A 20,852-nucleotide genomic window follows, 5' to 3' on the forward strand; every position below is an offset into this window, starting at 1 on the left:
GTGATTACCAGATTTTTCTGTTAAGTGTGTTTATAAGATTGAATTTGTAAAGTGTGATTACCAGATTTTTCTGTTAAGTGTGTTTATAAGATTGAATTTGTAAAGTGTGATTGCCTGATTTTTTCTGTTAAGTGTGTTTATAAGATTGAATTTGTAAAGTGTGATTACCAGATTTTTTCCGTTAAGTGTGTTTATAAGATTGAATTTGTAAAGTGTGATTACCAGATTTTTCTGTTAAGTGTGTTTAGAAGATTGAATTTGTAAAGTGTGATTACCAGATTTGTTTATCAGATTGATTGTGCCATGTGGTATCTGTCAAATGTGGTTATCGAATTGGTTCTACAATAGTAAGACTAGATTCGATTTTTATTTAATCGGTGGTGCTGTTTTCTTCAACATACGGAAGATCAATAATAACCATTGGACCACGTTTGCGTGTTTATTTCGTATTGATAGTGAAGAACAGAAAACTTAGAAGTTCAGTACACAAGTATAGACTATCTTCAATGCAGAAGGGCACAAAACGTTACTTTTTACCACTTCGTTATCATAATTATAAGTGCCAAATAACAGATTGAATTCCTGACTATTTAAATAGTCCACACCCCCATTCCTCTCGGCCGCTGTCCATGTTGACTCTACAGGAACATGGCTGTCCATTGGTGATCCGGGACTGTACTCCAGCCTGACACCGGCCATCCTTGTAGCACACTGAAGGAGAGAATGTCAGCCTCATTAACAACACATACAACATTATTCTAACTGACGGCGAGACTTGCATTGTCATTAGGAACATATACAAAACACCCTGAGAGTGGAAGGTCCGGGATTCGAACCCCGGCGTCATACCAAAAGACGTTACAAGATGATACTTGTTGTTACCCTGTCTGGCGCTCGGAATTAAGGGGCTAAAACAAGGACTGGTCGGCTCGGAGTCAGTATACTGTGTCTGAGTGGGGTATTCATGTTAAACTGTGGCATGGTATCTCAGTGTTCTAGCACTATAAATCGGCACCAGTCCGGACTGGTACAAGCAGGCCACTGGATGTCGTGATCAAATGTTTTGTGGGATCCCTAAAAGAAATAGGAATTTGTCTGTTTCATAAAAACAACCCGGACAAAATACCACTACACGTTTTGAGTTCTATCATTGTAAAAATGTTACGAGATAAAAAGGACCTGATCAGAGTTACCTTGACCTTAAAGTGCACAATCCATCAAGGGAACACATGTAGCACTCGAAATGGAATGTGTATAATTATAATTATAACAAAATCGTATAAGCATTTACATCGATGGCGTCTGGGTGGTGTTTTATAACTGTAATTATCTGTGTGGTTTGTCATCTCTGATTTTCAAAAACTACAGTTGTTACCCAGGCTGGCGCTCTGAATAAATAATAGGCATTAAGAAAAGGGTTGTGTCCCTTTGAAAGAACGATGCAGAGATGAAGGAACAAAGACTACATGTGTGAGGTAACATGCTTGTAAGTGTACGTTCGCGATTACGCCTGGCCCTAGCCGATCCGCACTGTTAATGTACTGGTCTACCTTCAAGGCGCCAGTGACCGCCTCCGTGGTCAAGTGGTAGAGCGTCCATCCGGGGACCGGAAGGTCGGAGGTTCGACCCCCGGTCGCGTCATACCAAAACACGTTATTAAATGGTACTTGTTGTTACCTTGTTTGGCGCTCGGCATTAAGGGGCTAAAACAAGGACAGGTCGGAACGGAGTCAGTATACTGTGTCTGAGCGGGGTATTAAACTGCGGCATGGTATCTCAGTGGGCTAGCACTATAAACTCGCCATTAGTCCGGACTAGCACAAGCAGCCACACACACATACATACACAAACCTAATTTCACTCCACCCCAACTAGACTGGTCATATGACATGTGACCGACTAAATATGTTCTTATTGGCTGATTTTCCAACTTGGCCTTCATTTTATGAAGGACTGTTAAAGAATCCACTTTAATTACAAAGCATTGATATTTGTAGGAACGTCAGTGTGGGGTGGCCGGCAGACGGGGGAAGGATGACGCACGCCGCATCCTGTTATAACCGCCATATAGCGAGGAGAGTATGTAATGTTCTCCAAACTACAAGGTCCACATGGTATTAAGCGAAATTATACATCAACCATAACATGGTCGAAGAAATAACTGATTCTCATGATTTCTCCATAATTTAGAGAAATTAGGTGTAAGACGTAAAATGTGACCATGAAGTGATGAGAATCACGTAAACTGTACAAAAACTATATCAACATTATACTTGTTATCATCATTTGAAGCACTGAAGGTACAATTGCAAAGTTTGTTAAATGAACCTATTTGGTACAAATGTTATATATTTTGGATACCCCCTGCCAGGTATGTGGTGCACTGCACAGAAATGTATTTTTCTCGGAGAGGTGAATCTGCCCATGTGGTGCACTGCATAGCAATGTATTCTTCTCGGAGAGGTGCATCTGCCAGGTATTTGGTGCACTGCACAGAAATGTATTCTTCTCGGAGAGGTGCATCTGCCCATGTGATGCACTGCATAGCAATGTATTCTTTTCGGAGAGGTGCATCTGCCCATGTGGTGCACTGCACAGCAATGTATTCTTCTCGCAGAGGTGCATCTGCCCATGTGATGCACTGCACAGCAATGTATTCTTCTCGGAGAGGTGCATCTGCCAGGTGTGTGGTGCACTGCACAGCAATGTATTCTTCTCGGAGAGGTGCATATGGCAGGTATGTGGTGCACTGCACAGCAATGTATTCTTCTCGCAGAGGTGCATCTGCCCATGTGATGCACTGCATAGCAATGTATTCTTCTCGGAGAGGTGCATCTGCCAGGTGTGTGGTGCACTGCACAGCAATGTATTCTTCTCGGAGAGGTGCATCTGCCAGGTGTGTGGTGCACTGCACAGCAATGTATTCTTCTCGCAGAGGTGCATATGGCAGGTGTGTGGTGCACTGCACAGCAATGTATTCTTCTCGCAGAGGTGCATCTGCCAGGTGCGACTCAGTACATTTGGGTGCACTCGGCCTTTCCCGCTATCTACGTGCGACTCAGTACATTTGGGTGCACTCGGCCTTTCCCGCTACCTACTTGCGACTCAGTACATTCGGGTGCACGAGTCATTCCGCTACCTATATGCGCCTCAGTACATCCGGGTCATTTCGGCTTTTTCGGTACATTCGGTGGCACCGGCTTTTCCGCACCCATCACGTGACTCTAAACATTCGGGTGGACTCGACATATTCCGCAGCATACAGGCATCGGTACTCACAGGTTTGTGGTGGCAGGACCGAACCTCGGATACACATGTACTTCTTGCAGGTGTGGACGTTCAGGTGGGGCGCTCTGAAGCTGCGTATACACACGCCCTCCGGAGTCGTGCAGTCTACAACGGCAGCATCGTATTAAACTCTCATATATTTACAAGGCATAAACAGAAAAATGAGTAAAAGTTGTTAAGTAATTGCTATATGATCTAGAAAGAGAAAACTGCTACAATGTATATGTTCATACATGCATGTGTTTCTTCCTACATACGATATGACTACCTGCTGTTGGCAACATTCTGATAAAACCTGACACCAGTGATGATAAACTAACGTAATAAGTGCCATATTTTAATATTAGGCATTTATATAGAAACAGAATTATTTTGGGCATTATATTTCGTGTAAAGAAACAGGCAACGACAGCCAGGGCATTTCTATTCCATCTTACAACGTTAGGTGTCTTTAGTACGGAGAAGAGCCAGGTAAACAACCTTTGTTCAACACCTACTACATAAAAGATACGACTTTACAAATTATAGGGAAGGTAAAAACCTGGAGGCAGTTTAATACAAGGCAATCAGCTTTCATTGCTAATATTTCAACATCGTCGACAACAGGTAAACGTTATTTCTTCTGTATTACCGTTGTTGCTCATGCCAGACCCCGGCTTAAACTGGCAGCTGCCGCCGCCGACGTCGGTGCAAACAGCTGTACCACAGTCGTTGTCGATGGTGTCACCAACGCCAAAGGTGTCTCCGTTTTCACGTTTACATTCACATGCTACTGTTTGTCAGTAGACGATATGAAAATAAAGATGGCGTGGAAAAGATTACATAGCAATAAAACTGATTGAAAAACCTTTCAAAATTAGTTCCAACTGTTCGAGGTTATTTAGGAATGGAGATGTCTGACGATGTGAAAATAAACATCGTATTAAAAAATCGAAATGACAATACCATTGATTTTAAACCTTTCACAATTATTTTAACTGTCTGGGTTATATACGAATCTGACGATGTGAAAATATACATGGTCTGAAAAAAAATAAATGACAATAATATTGACTGTAAAACCTTTCAAAATTATTTTAACGGGTCAGGGTTATTTGGATGAGGAGGGCGTCAGAGGAGGGGGCGCAGCGGTGTTTATCTCAGCTCAGTTGGCTAGCCGGTGGCACTGCTTCAGCTGTGATGGACTATTTTCAAAATTTTCAAAATGCAAGAATTGGCAGTCGGACATCTTCATGTAAACACGCACCCTGTCCCCAATCACCAATGAAGGTTATAATTTATAATATGGACAACCCTACCCTGAATTGGACGTGGTTGGTGTTTCTATATACAACAACAGTAAATGTTATTTTCCGTTTGTCTGGTTAGTTATTGGCAAGCCCATGACACAATATGCAATTTATGTCTGGCAACATCGGTCGGGAGACACACCATAAGGTCTGCCGATAAACCTGTCACGCGCACAGACATAAACTTTCACGTTATCTTGGTTGTTGCCAAGGAAAGGCTGACGCCACTCTTACAAACCAAGAAATTAACCATTTAACTCATCTATTGAGTATACTGTTAATATAACCTGCAACTGCAAATATAATGATCAACACCCGCTGACTATGCTAGTTTGAGCCTAAATTTACCACTTTGTCCGATGACAAGCGTTGCCATGATAACCACCACGACAGCGAAAAACGTTGGTGCGCCCATTCTGGAAATCGAAAAAATAATATTACATGCCGAAATTAAATATGATTGCACATTTAATATTCGGTGATTTCTTCTATCTCTTGATGCATTATTATGATTAAACATAACTTTCAGATACACATCGGTTGTAAAAGACAGCTTTCCCAATCTCATTTAACTCAGATCTAAGTTCTCACTGCCGCTAAACAAAGATCTGAGGACATCCCGTTACGGGTCACGTCAGAACGACCTTTCGCGAACTTTGACCGACGACTGAAACGACTAAAAGAAGTCGACATCAACCAATTAGAAACAGCTTTCTCGAGCTTTGAGGCGCTCGTTTCAAAGTGGCGACTTCCATTTCAGACTTCGCTTGAAAAATATGTTGACACAGTTCTCGATTAAAATTTTGAAAACTGAACAAACGAACATTCCGGAATATCTAGTATAATTTTGATTGCGATTGTATGGCAGTGCTCCCCACATACTGTGCAACGCCTCCTCTGTCCAAATGTTTATGAAACGAGAGATAGACGATAATTTTGACGGCATCAGTCGTAAGGGTCGTTCTGACGTGACCCGTCATGGGATGTCCTCAGATCTTTGTTTAGCGACAGCGATTTTAACGAGATTGCAGCTTTCCAGATTGAAACTTGAGTGAGTGAGTAAGTGAGTTATGTTTTAACGCCTCTTCGAACAGTAGTCCAGTTATATCACGGCGTGTCAGCTAAATGTGGAAGGAAAGGCCGAAGTGGTTCAGGCCTCAGAAAGTTTATCACTTTCGTGAAACCCACGAGCATGGGTATGGTGCTGACAAATAGAAAAACAATGGCGGCGAACCGGGATTCATAGGTTTTTGACGTGCCCAAGGAACGAAACTCTGCGCATCAGTTGAAAGGGAATCATACGGTCACAATGACTGACGTGGTAAGCGATAGCTTTGAAACAAACATTACACATTGACCTGACTAATGTCTGAATGTGTTCCAATGGGTAGAGGGGCACGGATAGCCCAGTCGTCCAAGGCGCTGCGATTCGCAGTGAAACGTTACGTCCCTTGGGCATACCAGAAACCTATGATTGTGGCTTCGAATCTCGGTCAGCCCCGATTATGTTTCTAGGTGTGTCAGCACCAATCCCGTGATCGTGTTTTTTACCGAAGTGGTAAACTTCTGAGACCTGCATCACCTCGGGCTTTCCTCCCACATGGAGCTGACACCTGTGATATAACTGGTATATTGTTAAAAGCGGCGTTAAACCTAACTCACTCACTTCAATGGGTAGTAGATAGTTGTGTAGGTAATGGGAGATCTGAATCTAAAGAGAGTTGATAGTTGTGTGGATGATGTAGGACGGATAGTAGATTGTTGTGAAGGCAGTGGAGGACTCTCCGATCCAAATGATAGTTGTAGGGCATTATTTGATCTGAAGAAGATGATCAGATACGAATGGATATTTTGCGGGGTGGGGTGTGATAAAATTAAATAAATACACACATTGCCACATTCCTGAAACATGAAAAACACACATCAGAACTGATAAACACACACTGTATGTCGTTTAAAGTTTTTAATGCGAAGACGCTAAATATTGGGCAAAAATAAGAAGTTTCAACAGCTGGTGAAACGTGGCCGTTTTGAAGTTCCGCTCTTCTTCCGTTTCGCAGCTAGAAGTTTATATCTGCCACGTCTTAATACTCCTGAATCGGTTTTCATGTTGTTTCTAATCAGTGATGGTGAAGAACTTCCCACCCTCCGAGTTTGATTTTATCGTTTGTTTGATTTCCAATTGAAAATATCTTTAGTTAGCTTTGTCATAGCCAAAACATTAACTGTACTGGCGTTTAATCAGCACTTAAAGTATACTTATGCATAGTTATATTTTATAAAATATATTTTGATTTGAAACTTTTAAAAACAAAATTCGAATAATACACAATTGTTGATGGGTATCTTACACATCTTATGTTTCAAACATGGTAGCGGCTATATTGCAAGTTCATTTCTTTCCCTCTACTTCATTGAACCAATTTCTTTTCCCACAAAATTATCCAGCCACAGATTACTGTTGATCACAGATTACTGGAATGAGTGATGGTTACACAATCACATTTAACGACAATGTTTCAGTTTTTTATTTACATAGTAAAACATTCCGTACACTTTCTCTTGTCCTCATTCATTCATTCATTCATTCATTCATTCATTAAGATTAGTTTGTTTCTATATTGTTATAAGGCAGTGTATTTCATTGTTTAACAGTGATAGTAGCTGTGTTGCATTGTTTCTGTTGGGATTCGATAGACGCTCATTGTATTGTGTTTGGACAGTGACCAGTCGTCAGGTAGGTGTTAGTGTGGTGCGCAAACTTCCGGTCTGCAGTGTACCGCGGTGATATTATGTTAAGTAAACTTCTTTAATGTTCTAGTGCCGATGGGCTGGTGAGGGCACTGTGTGGAACTTTTCAGTGACTGGGTAGGTTGTATATAAGGGGACAATAGAGTGTCTACGTATTTCTCACGCGTTTCATCGCTTCAGAATTTTCTTTCAAGTGAGGATAGCTCATCATCCCTAGGAATCTTGACCACTGACGCCGCTCGGTAAGTATATATAATTATCACAGACTTTTTCTATCACCACTGTTTTTGTTTTTGATACTGACCACTGCCATCATATTCTTATACTGTCACTTAATATTGTACTACCACTCTATTGTTTACTGCCATTGTATTTGCTGCGCGAATGTGTATTGATTTACAAACATGGGGAATTTTTGTAATACATTTGTTTTGTTATTTTGTTTCCTTGACATCTCAATGTCAATGTTGATTTTGTTGATGGTTCTCTACTGCTGGACGGTAAAAAAGAAATGAGTGTCAACCAAGCGAAGTGCCATATCAAGTCGGCCCAGGCTCAGTTTTTCAAGGAAAGGCAATCTGAACGACCACTGAATCGAGTTTTTGTGCAGTGTGTTGAGAAGTCACAGCAACCCTGCAGTGTCCTTCACTTGGATGAAGTCGTCTGGCCTGAAAAGTGAAACAGCAGGATTTCTGTTGGCTGCTCGGGGACAGTCACTTTCCACTCGAAGCTGTCAAAGTGTGAGTTTGCATCAAAACGTGAATATGAAATTTAAATTATGGAATGCAATTAATGACACTGACCAACACATTGTCAGTGGATGCCCACTGGGAACACTCACTTTCAAATAACTCATTGAAACATTTGCAAAGAAAAAGCATAACATCAAATTTAGAACACTTCATTATTTCGATAACTACATCATCAGGTTTTCCCTTTTTAAGGTGATTCATCACATCTATTATTTCGTTTTCAACAATGGGTGAATCAAGCATAACTTCATCAACATCTGCGTTGCATTCACTAAAATAGTTGTGCATATCATCAATTGCCGTAGTGAATATTGCATCATTTGAAATAAACACTTGACTAAAATGACTAAGCCACTGCGATTTCGTTTTGTTATCTGTAGCAGAAAATCTATTCTTGAGATATCTAGTTGTTTACAGAACGCAGAAGGGTTGTGAAAAGACTTTTTCAGTTTGTCTTGTCTATGTCTACGCATATCAGATTTGTATTTCCGACAGCATTTTTTATATTCATTCCTACTTTCGTCATATTTCTTTCTGTCAAGACTAGTACGAGTAGTTCTAAATTTTCCTAGCGCTTTGCGGGCGTTACGCCTTGCAATTCTACATCCAGTATTAAAAGTTTTATTTTTATCCATGTTCAGTTTTAATTCTTTTCTCATACAAGATTTTCATAATTTCAACAAAGTCATCAATTGCCCCTTAATATTATTATCAAGTTTATCTTGAAGCAACTGTTTAAAATATGTTATACTTTTTTGTAGCTTGCTCAGAAAATTGTTCGAAAGTCATTCCATATTAGTTTCTTCTTAGTAACACCCTCATGTTTTAATTTGTTATGTTTGATTCAAATGAGGGAACTAACATGTTCATTAAGAACAGATAACACAGTATCTCTACATGCCACTGACTTTTCATCGGCTGCAGCTTTCCGTATTCCGTGGATGAGGATATTATTACGCCTGCTATAGGACTCAAGTCTATCTAGTTCGTTATCAATTTTTGACATCTGATCTAACACAGTATCCACCTTGCCTGAAAGTGCATCAATGTCTTCATACATTTTATCATGGTTCATTTTCATGGTGTTTGTGAATCACAATGTAATTCTGTAACAGATTCGTCTAGTTTTGCACATTTAGAACTGATGGACGTCGTTCTTTAGTTCTGAAATTTGTGTGCTTAAATCTGCTTTGGCCTTACGTATCTCAGATTTCATGCTCCCTATTTCTGCCAGTATTTTCTCCTGTACTTCTTGAAGAGTTACTGGGCCTGGGTTTGTCTCTGCATCGTTTGAGCATAGTAGCAGCTGTGTTATGACACCCACGGGAAGCGCGTCACCCCCAAGGAAACACTTTTCACGTGCAAGTGAGGCAAGATTCGGTGACAAAACTAGGTCACAACTCTGGTTGGTGACGTCACATGAGAAGCAAAAGAATGTAGTTTCTTTCGGCGTAAAGTGATCAAATATCAGATTCCAAAGTACATATTGACTACTGATCAGTAATGCGGACAACGAAAGCTGTGCAGTCAGCAGCAAACGGCAAAACGGCATATCTGAGTTATCATGATATGTTGTGTATTGCGTGAACCTGTCAACGTGGCTGACCTGTCGGGTCCCGAGGTGATGACAAAAAGTTCCGGTTTAGCTCTGTATGTTGCTATATCCTACATGTTATGTTCATAATGTATCCAGAGTGTTCACACATTACCAAATGCCCTTTTGAGGTTGCCAGGGACGTGACGTCCTTCATGCATTTCATTATTTGACGTTGAATGTGAAGGTCCCGAATTATATATAAACACACAAACAACTTTTGACCAAAATAACAGACAGACAGACAGAAATAACAGACAGACAGACAGACAGACAGACAGACATACATACAGGTGTATAAGTATTAAATATACAAAAGAGTCCAGATATTCGTGCTTGTCAAAACTCCTCTATCCACAGAAGATCTTTCGCCGTTCAAGGGCTCTTCAGGTGTAATGAAAACTTTAACTTACGTTGTAGTCCTAGGCGACGCATAACAGTAGTAATTGTGGCGTCATAATACCTGTGATGTAACAGTGACAATACAGGGAGAAGCAAAACGTTGTCCTAGGCGACAGCCAACGTCATGCTTTTGACGTCACAAAGCACATGACGGTATAGCTAGTGATAATAGTTGGAGGCATAAAAATACACTGAACCGCAAAAGAAACGTCACCATGGATAAATATATGAGAAACCTTATTTGTCCAAACACTGTAAACATACTTCGAGGCATATTAAAAAAGATGAAACTTGGCAAAACTGATCATCAAGGTTGAAATTGGAGTGTCAAATGTTCTTAAAGTGAAACACAACACTAGTCTCTGAGAAAATGGAATCACAAGTCAGTATCTCGTGTGTCCGCCATGTGCATTGATAACTGCTGTGCAACGTCGATACATGGAATGGATGAGGCGGTTGATGAAGGCCATAGGCACATGAGCCCGCACTCTGAGGAACGCAGTTCAGCTGCAGTTGTCGGCCTTGGTCGGACGTCATTCAGCCGTCTTTGAATCTCGTCCCAATGGTGCTGAATGGGATTTAAATCGGGACTGAGGACAGGCCACTGCATGTTTCTGATACCATTCTGCTGGAGGAAGTCTCTTGTTGCTCTCGCAGTGTGAGCACGGACGCTATCATGATGAAACTATGAAAGCTACCATGCGGCGACGTGCCAAATGAGGTATGGTGTGTGGTCTCAAGACTTGATCAATGTACCGAGCTGTTGTGACACCATTGCCTCTCCCTGGAACGATGTTCTGGAAGACCACAGGGCCGACCCGCTGTGCAAGACCAATTCCACCCCACACCATGATGTTCGGACCACCCCACGAGTCTCTCTCAACACAAGCATCCGAATAACGTTCCCCACGGCGTAGCTAGACTTTCTCTCTGCCATCTGCTGTTGAGATACAATAACGGCTCTTGTCTGAGAAGAGGACTCTTCACCACCGAAGGTTAAGCCAATGCTGGTGCAGTGTGGCCCACTGAAGACGGTCCCGGCGATGACGTAGTGTAAGAATGGGTCCTCGGTGTGGCCTGTGACAGTGGAGGTGTCTGCTCGTCAATCGTCGTCGCACGGTGTCCGCACTAATTATATAATGTGTCGCTGGTGTGTCCCCATGCTCTGTTGAATAGTTTCCGCACCAGTAACAAAGTGATCTTGAAGATGCTGTCGCACAATCTGACGATCCTGACGTCGGGTGGTGACCCTTGTCTTCCACTACGTGGTCGGTCATCTGTAATGTTGGTGGTCTGGTACCGTTGCTGGAGCCTGTATATGGTCCTTACGTGGACATTGGCTACTTGCGGGCGGTTTGTCCAGCTTGCAATCGTCCAAGGGCTTGGTGTCGCTGATTTCTTGTCAATCTTGGCATGTGGTAGCAATTCAATAACGAATGAATGTTAGGTTGGGTTTTTATAGGGCAAGAAATGGGGGAACGCATGTGCATTTCAATTTGCACGGAATCGGCTTACCATAATTATACCGTAATTATAAATTTTAGAAACTTTGACAAAAATTATCCAGATATTTAAATGACAACATTTCATGCAATGTTACTTGGGGTGTCAACGTGAACTTGGCATCATGATGCACTCTTTTCACATTAATCTTTTTTCAGCAGACAATCATGACTAAATTTCCCTTTTATTTCACTGTTAACATATTATAATCCTTTTACGTTCTATAGATTTTTTTATTTGATTATCGTTGTGCAGGGATGTCAAAAGCAACAATCAGTAGAAATCCCGTTTGGCACTTCAATACATACCAGTCTTTCTGCTTTCTAATTAGTTATGAACAATATCTTCTCGCTCACTACACACAAACACTCTTGTTAGAATAATAGCAATATTAATGAGGTACTTATTGACATTTGGTTAATTTAGTAAAACTCTTTGACAAAAATTACCCAGATATTTAAATGACAACATTTCATGCAGTGTTACTTGGGGTGGCATTTCTTTTGCGGTTAAGTATATTATGGTGAGAGCGCACAAATACACATTGAGCTACATGGGGAAGTTTTGAAAGTTATACTTTTGAATTAAGTTTAGGTTTCAAAAGCCTAATGAACATCTTTTCTCTTTCCATTCGGATTTATAAAACGGAAAGACAGTAAAATGACCACCCCCGCATCCATCAATGTGTTTGCTTACATATATACAACGTACGTTTGGATCTCGTACTAGTTGTCTGTGTACAGTGATTTAGTTGCATACCAGTTTCTCCGATACAATGCTCATCACATCACGCACGTTACAACATATTTAACATGTTTACTGCGACAGTCCATGTTGTTTTTAACGTTAAATAGTATATCTTCGCAAAATTGAAATTTGCAGTCTCCAATTAATATTGGGCAAGTTCCACATCGAGGTGTGTTACATTTTGTTACACTGTCGGTATTTGTTTTTAGTGAGTATTTGGACGGACAAAGAATTTGTTTGAGATTTTTAGGCTGTCTAGTGCTGCGTATAAGTTTACACATAGATAAACATGTTTTCATAGTTTGACTTTTCTGTAAAATTGGAAGATTGGCTTTTATAAAGGGCATAATTTGACAGTTTCTGGGATTGTACGTACACACAAATGGGAGAATGTCCGTGTCTGTATCTGTTTCTTTTGTTTTCATTAATGTTTCTTGTGGAATTCGCATTGCTTTAGTTAAAGCGTCTTTAACCACTCCACATGGATATCCTTGTAGTTGGAGATATGTCTTAAATTCTTCTAATCTTCGGTTTCTTGTGTCCACATCCGAAACAATATTACACACTCTTCTTGCCATCCAATATGGATGATTAATTTTAGTGTGCCGCGGATAACATGAACTGAATTGTAGGTACTGATGCGTGTCCGTCTGCTTGTAGTAGTGAGTGAGTGAGTTGGGTTTAACGCCGCTTTTAACAGTATGCCAGTTATATCACGGAATAAGATTTCAAACCAGTAGGTTATCATTAAAAGATATTGTTGTACAGAGCAAGACATTATAAAAACGGGTTATAGATCAGCAGCATTCACCATCGCTTTAGCAGCTGGCGATGATACGCAAATTAGCCATCAATTAGGAATAAACAAAATATACAACGTTTAAAACTGTGGGAGGAATAAAGGTATTTTGAATGTTGTGGTCTTACATGATTCTATATATGAGGTTTGGCGGGGCTTTTGGTCGTTTGGAGCTCTTTGTCTCTGCTCCATAGCCTTGGCGCTGGAAAAGAGCACACTAACCTTCTCTTAAATAGTATTTGATTATGTAATCTTTCTAAATTGTATTTTTTTCATAATGAGCGCATTTAAAGGTATGTATGGCGTTGTTCGAGTGTTTTAAACCCAGTATATAATGATTGATTTGAGATCAAATTATATTTTCGCAAAGGGATTAATTCAGATGGCACTATTTGTGCTTATTTCAAATACAGCGTATACGTTATTAAGTATAACGGCATTTTTCTCGTGTAGATGTTCTACAAGTAATAAAATTTGAATGGAAATTTGCTTTCACTGAAAGTATTGTTGCCTATTCTGCTGGGAAATGTTGTCACGTGACATGCAGCAATACTAGTGTATGAAGACGCTTCTGGTTGGTGGTATTAAGAACGGATCCTCCAAACACATATATGTTATAGTCAGTCCATATAAAAATAACTCAGAAGTCTTAATCGCTGTACAAACTGCTTGAGTCACACATGGACCATGCATGTTGCAAGTGTCATTGATTTATTTGACAGAATGAGTTATTCTACTTGTAAGTAGGCCCGTGAAGATCACGGTAGAGAATAGGTCTTCAGCAACCCATGCTTGCCGTAAGAGGCGACTAACGGGATCGGGTGGTCAGGCTCGCTGACTTGGTTGATGCATGTCATCGATCCCAATTGCGTGGATCGATGTTCATGATGTTAATCACTGGATTGTCTGGTCTAGACTCAATTATTTACAGACCGCCGTCATACAGCTATAATATTGCTGAATGCGGCGTTAAAAGACAAACAAACAAAACAAAACATAGCTTAAAGTAAATTTTGTCAATTGTATCAGGGTGTACATTAAAGTTTGTAAGGAATAGTTTTATCATATAAAGACTTGTGTTATCGACGCGATAACCCAATCCGATAAACTTGATATCATGATCCGACAAATACGCAGGAATTACTTTCAAACTTCATGTATTAATGCGATGCTTTCTGTCTCATTGGACCACTGAATATTGCTCAAATAGGGGTTTTCCCATGTGCCGAAACATGGCGACAAACATGACTGCACGTCCTTTTGGCACATTTGGCATGTGAGGGAAATTACTTCTCAAACATCGATTAAGTCAAGAGTGATACTATGTGATAACTACACACTCGTCTGTTTCAACATTCAAGGCATCAGTAAAGCTCTCCAAATGTTTAATGGAAGACATGCGGTGGACATTTCCAAATGTGACGCATCAGTGACAAAAATGATGTCCGATGCAATTACCTGTTTTGGCTTGTCCCCGTGTTTTTTTTTTAAGGTAAACAATTGACTTCCCTTTGCATGTGTTTTTGATGGTGCAACCGGATGGGAAGGATACGCTCACCTTTTCGCGAACACCTGGTATCATCACTGTTTGATAGTGATTCATGCTCATGATGTGGTCGACTCTATTGAATATGGAAAGGGTTTTGTGTCTTTCATTATCGTAAATATATTATTGCCAAAGGCTCGCACAAAACAAATTTTATTGTTAATATATGATATTTACGATACAGAAACACACTCGTATCTCTATGCATCTCTCTAAATTACATTGTATCCAGTCAACGTGAACTTTCTCATGAATTTGTTTTCAGCTGAAAATCACGAGTAAATTTCGCTTTTATTTCACTGTTAACATATTATAATCCTTTTACGTTCTATAGATTTTTGTATTTGATTATCGTTGGGCAGGGGTGGAAAAAATCTGCATTGTCAAAAGCAACAATCAGTAGAATACATACCAGTCTTTCTGCTTTCTAATTAGTTATGATCACTACACACAAACAGTCGTGTTAGAATAATATTAATATAAATATTAATGAGGTACTTATTTACAGTGGTTTATTTTTAGTAACTCTCTCTCTGATCAGTGACATATCATTTTACATAAAATATCTTCTTTCTGTATTAATTATTACCAATACAACTATTTTGACCAAATTTATGTCGATGTCGTTGATCATCACGGTGGTTTGTATAGAATATATAAATAGTCTCCAGCTTCAAATGAAAATATTTGCAAAAGGAAAAACATACATAATAACCTCGTCATGCATTATAAGCATGAAATACAACGTACGTGCAAACAATGTTTCACACATATATCTCCACGTAAAACATGGCAAAAAGAACCGTTTTATGTTAAATTAAATGTTAAACAATAAAAACAAAATCCTGGTTATGAATAATTAGCTGCCTGGTTATTAATGATAATGTGTATTTAATGCCTGATTAATTTTGCTGAACACCTTATTAAGCACTCCATATGTAATACAAAATGTTCTGTAGAATCATTTATGGGATCATACATTCAATCATTGTGTCATTACAGAGTAATTTATATGGAAATAGATGACTGAAAAAGGTAATGAAAGGTTAACCAGAGTGAGTGAGTGAGTGAGTGAGTTCAGTGCCGCTTGTAAGAGTATTCCAGGTATATCGCGGCGTGACAGCTGAATGTGGGAGGAGAGCCCGAAGTGATGAAGGTCCCCCACTTCGATGAATCCCACTGGCACGGATATGGTGCTGACAAAACTAGAAACATTCGGGGCGAATCTGGATGATATTAGACTTGTCAAAGTTGGTTGCAAATTGGCAGCCCTGGTAGGTCGCTCAAACAAAACATTGTCGTCTACGCGTTTTGATTGGCTGCGTTCATACAACTTGTCGCATGTCCTATTTCGTACAACTCGCGTCCAACAAGTTGCATAGTCAAAAGTTGGACCGATTGCCTGTTCACAAATTGTATACAACTGGTTGTACCGTGTGAATGTCCCTTAAGGCGCCGCGACTCGCTGGGCAGAGTTGCGTCGCTTGGGCACGCCAGAAACCTATGATTGTGTGTTCGAATCCTGGTTTTGAGTGAGTGAGTATGGTTTAATGACGCTTTTAGCAATATTCCAGCAATATCACGGCGGGGGACAACAGAAATGGGCTTCACACATTGTACCCATGTCGGGAATCGAACCTGGGTCTTCGGCGTAACGAGCGAACGCTTTAACCACTAGGCTACCCGACTGCCCCCTCCCACATTAAGCTGACACGCCGTGATATAACTGGAATACTGTTAAAAGCGGCATTAAACCCAACTCACTCACTCACATGACAACATTCCGGCTCGTGGTATAAGACCTAACGCGGGACGCATAAAGCCCCATGTACCCCTCGTGACCCTGTTACAACATTCAGGCAATGAACAGTTCCAGGTGAATCTGAAGGGGGAGGAGCTGGCGAGGTAGGGAAACATTGAGTACAAGCGAATCTAGTCTGTCTAATGTTTTACCATCAATATCTACGAGGACAAAAGAAAACACTGGTTTCCGGAACATGGCCACTCAAATGAAAACAAAGGGAAATGTTCGTTTCCTTATTGTCTCCGTTTAGCTTGTACATGTTCCATTCAATGGTTGTACATGTATGACAAAGACCGCCTCTGTGGGTAGCAGCGTCGGCCCGGGGAGCAGGAGGTCGTGGGATCAATTCCCGGCCGCGTCAGATCAAAAGACGTTGAAAGATGGTACTTGTTGTTACCTTGTCTGGCAGTCGACTTTGAGTGAGTGAGTAAAAATTCTTTAACGTCGCTTTCAGCAATATCGCAGCACTATCAAGGCAGGGGACACCAGAAATTGACTTCACTCAGTGTACCCATGTGGGGAATAGAACCAGGGTCTTCGGCGCGACGACTGAAGGCTGTAACCACTAGGTTTCTCCACCCACTTTAAGGGGCTTAAACAAGGACTGATCGGCTCGGAGTAAGTATACTGTGTCAGAGTGAGGGATTCATGGTTAGCCTCGGCATGGTATCCCACTGGGCTAGCACACACGCACACGCACACACACACACACACACACACACACACTCTATATATATATATATATATATATATATATATATATATATATATATATATATATATATATATATGTATATTAAATGGGCAGCTCCTAAATAATATTGTTATTGGTAATGTGTTTATTTGAAAAATTTAAGATAGAATTCTTTAATTTTTCCATGACAAAAGAAGATGACTTCAACTGTTTTTCCTTAGTTTCCATTCAGTTTCCAGACAAAAAAGTTGTTCTCTTTTCCTGTAATTGTATGTCGCTGTACATTAAACTTCTGTTTGTTTAAGAATTCACTTCAGTTTCTCTTTCGTTTATGGACGTGTAAACAGGTGTGCATATTATGTGAATACGCATGTGCAAACACCTGCTGTGGCAACATATCAGCAATTATGAAAGTGATGGCTTCTACGATTACGAAGATACAGATCCCTGAATACATGAAGAGACATGTTTTATCGTTGCGTCAGAAATATAAAACAAATATGCAAGTGATTGTATCTGCAGATAAATAGATACATGTACACTCTTCAAAAAAAGAAACGCACAGAAAGTATGTTGTTTATTGAACATGACTTCACAAAAATCCGGTATATAAATTGGAGATAAGTTATTGGAACATTTTGGTTGCCTGATATTCGACAAACGGTGCATCAAAACGCAGCCACTGTCGATTTGCAATGTCTTAAACGGAATTGTTTTCACACTCGTTCAAAAATGTCATGGAGGAAAACGGTGAAGCAAAAGGACCGATACACACAGCTCAATTCCACTGCAGACCGTCCGAGAACCGGCCGACCAAGAGTTACCACCCCTGCACAGGATCGCTACATTCGACTGTTCCACCTACGTCATTGCAATACCATAGCTACGGAGACTGCAGGACGCATCCCTGGTTTGAGGACAATATCGGACCAGACTATCAGGAACCATCTTCGCGAGGCTGGAATCCGATCCGGAAGACCAGTTATCGGCCCTGTTCTGCAACGGATCCACCAAGAACGACGCTTGCGTTGGTGCCATACTTTACAGCCTTAGACTTTGAGAAACTGGAGACAAGTGTGGTTTAGCGATGAATCACGATTTCTTCTTCACCGGCGAAATGAGGATTTTGCCCCACATTGTGTACGTGGGGGGGGGGGGGGCTGACTACCTTGTTAATGCCAACATCAACAACTCGCCCTGGCCGTCGAGATCTCCAGATTTCAACCCAATCAAGCACCTCTGGGATGAACTCGATCGACGTGTACGTCAGCGTCAGAACACGCCGCAGTCACTCCGACAACTGGCCAACGCGTTACAAGCGGAATGGCGCAGAATTCCGCAGAACAGAATTCGTACACTTATCCAGTCAGCGCCGAGGAGATGCAGAGCCGTGATTAATGCCCGGGGCGGTCACCAGAGAAACTGAGTTTAGCGCTACCTTGTGGCCTTATGTGACATGGCAATGAACAGTTTTCAATGTCTTTGTACAATGACACCATGTGACTATCGAGCTCCAAAAAATTCATATTTGTATCTATGATATTAAATAAAATATATTAGGTACAATAAATTTACTAAAAATCAACCTGTGCGTTTCTTTTTTGGAAGAGTGTATATATCATAGAAAATCAATGATGAGGTATATTCCGTCGTTGCGTCAAATATGCAAGTGAGTGTATTTCTGAATACAGTATGTTTTAAACAACATCATGGAATACATATTATTAATATGACATATTTGATATCTCTGTCAGAAATTTATTAACAAATATGTAAACATGAAACGTCAAGGCCAGAGAACAGTCAGTCTCGGTTATCTACCAAAACCAATTCCATTGGGATAACAGGCAAAACAGGCAGTGATGAAACTGATAGTGATGACCAGTGATGACACAACGAGAAGGGTTGGGGTAAGTGACAGGTAATAACGGGTTTTGTTTGTTGTTTAACGCCGCACTCAGCAATATTCCAGCTATATGAAGGCGGTCTGGAAATGATCGAGTCTGGACCAGACAACCCAGTGATTGGCATCGTACTATTGGCATCGATCTGCGCAACTGGGATGCGATGATATGCATCAACCAAGTCAGCGAGCCTTACCACCCGATCCCGTTAGTCGCCTCTTACGACAAGCATGGGTTGCTGAAGACCCCGTTTTTTCCCGGTGCGATAGGTAATTTTGTCCCCGTGTTTGGCGTATGCAATTCCCCATGAACTGAAACTTTCTTAGTCCCAGACACCCTGCCCCCCCCCCCCCCCCCCCCCCCCCCCCCCCCCTCCCCCCTTCGTTACTGTTGAGAATATCATGGCCGGGCATGACCACCTACCACAGATATGTTAGTCCGGAAACTATAATCCGGACATGGAACAGTACGATACGAACTAAGGCGGAATCACTGCAAACTGTCCCGATGATTCATGCAGCCTTTCTATTTACACTCAAGGGCAAAAGAATCATTAAGCTTGTCAAAGCCTACGGAGGTACAGTGGAGCATGCCCTTTTCACGAAGATTTCAAAGAGCTTCTTACGCCCTATTGAGCCGAGGACACTAACTCATCATTACAACCATTAGACACCACTGTCCGTGTGGACTAACACGCATGACCACGTTTAAAGGATGCCTAAAATATTTATATGACATTGCTTTGATAACCATATTTTAAGAGAATATTCAAGAACTCTAAACTGTGAGAACAGTGTATGAACCGCTCTGGCGTGATGCACGTGAAGTCAATTCCCCCTGCCTTTGGCACGTGCGTCAAATATGCAATTCACACCGGACCAACTCGTGCACATTTCTCAATCATATTAACACTATTTGCCCTTATCGATGTGTTCATGAAGAGTAAGCATATCATGATCAAGAAAACAGTGAATTAACGAAACAACACCACAACGCCCGTGCGTTTAATGTACAGACCGACATACAGAATACATGTTTAATGTACAGACCGACATACAGAATACATGTTTAATGTACAGACCGACATACAGAATACATGTTTAATGTACAGACCGACATACAGAATACATGTTTAATGTACAGACCGACATACAGAATACATTCACAAATATACCCGTTTATAACCGGATTAACTACTCATCTTGATGTTGGGAAATATGTCATTGTCAGTTCCGTATGACGCCCTGGGATAAGACTGCATTCTTCAGCCTTCTCTGACTTCTGCTTGCGGCTGGCGACACACGTGCGTCATGAAATTGTTCCGTCATCAACGTAAATGATAAGGAAAAGAAAGAAGGTTTTTTCCCAAATGGCCGATAAAAGACAAAGGAGGCATGGTTTATATTAGTTTAATATATGTGAGTATTGTTTTACGCCGTGTTTAGCCATATTCGAGCAATATCAAGGCGGGGAACACCAGACCTGGGCTTCACACAGCGTATCCATGTGGGGATCAAACCCGGGTGTTCGGCGCGATGAGGAAACGCTTTAACCACTAGGCTGCCCCAACGTCCGTCATATGTTAGGGGATGACAGGATGAGTAATGCAGTTAATACTTACTTACTCTGTCAAACTGCTTCACTGGTGTGTCTCGCCCGTGGTCTCCTGCTGTTCAGCTGGATGTGAGGCAGATGGCGTGGTGTCAGCAACTGCAGCCAACAATGCAGGTCTGATCATGACATGTGACTCTGCCATGTCACCTGGAGATGCATGTACTG

General features: G+C 41.1%; 1 protein-coding gene across 2 annotated transcripts; it reads right to left on the reverse strand.

Moving 5' to 3' along the window:
• Nucleotides 1–443: 443 nt before the first annotated feature.
• Nucleotides 444–20,787, reverse strand: LOC139457752 (uncharacterized). Of its 2 annotated transcripts, none has more exons than XM_071239100.1 (5): nucleotides 20,699–20,787; nucleotides 4,926–4,993; nucleotides 3,920–4,060; nucleotides 3,280–3,393; nucleotides 444–711 (listed from the first exon to the last, which is right to left on the reverse strand). In XM_071239100.1, exons 2-5 carry the CDS (start codon nucleotides 4,990–4,992, stop codon nucleotides 587–589), a joined length of 447 nt encoding a protein of 148 aa, XP_071095201.1. In that variant the 5' UTR covers nucleotide 4,993; nucleotides 20,699–20,787; the 3' UTR covers nucleotides 444–586. The 2 variants fall into 2 exon arrangements, with proteins under 2 accessions (XP_071095201.1, XP_071095200.1); XM_071239099.1 differs by having other exon boundaries at nucleotides 20,695–20,772.
• Nucleotides 20,788–20,852: the final 65 nt, after the last annotated feature.

The sequence above is a fragment of the Haliotis cracherodii genome, unplaced genomic scaffold, assembly GCF_022045235.1.
Source record: "Haliotis cracherodii isolate W230 unplaced genomic scaffold, xgHalCrac1.p SCAF_12, whole genome shotgun sequence".
Lineage (NCBI taxonomy): Eukaryota > Metazoa > Mollusca > Gastropoda > Lepetellida > Haliotidae > Haliotis > Haliotis cracherodii.

Coding starts and splice junctions, on each gene's coding strand:
- LOC139457752 (XM_071239100.1), bottom strand. CDS start 4,992: ATGGGCGCACCAACGTTTTTCGCTGTCGTGGTGGTTATCATGGCAACG. Junction 3,394..3,919: donor GTCTGGCATGAGCAACAACG/GTAATACAGAAG, acceptor CTGCCGTTGTAG/ACTGCACGACTCCGGAGGGC. Junction 712..3,279: donor GGTCCTGCCACCACAAACCT/GTGAGTACCGAT, acceptor TCTCTCCTTCAG/TGTGCTACAAGGATGGCCGG.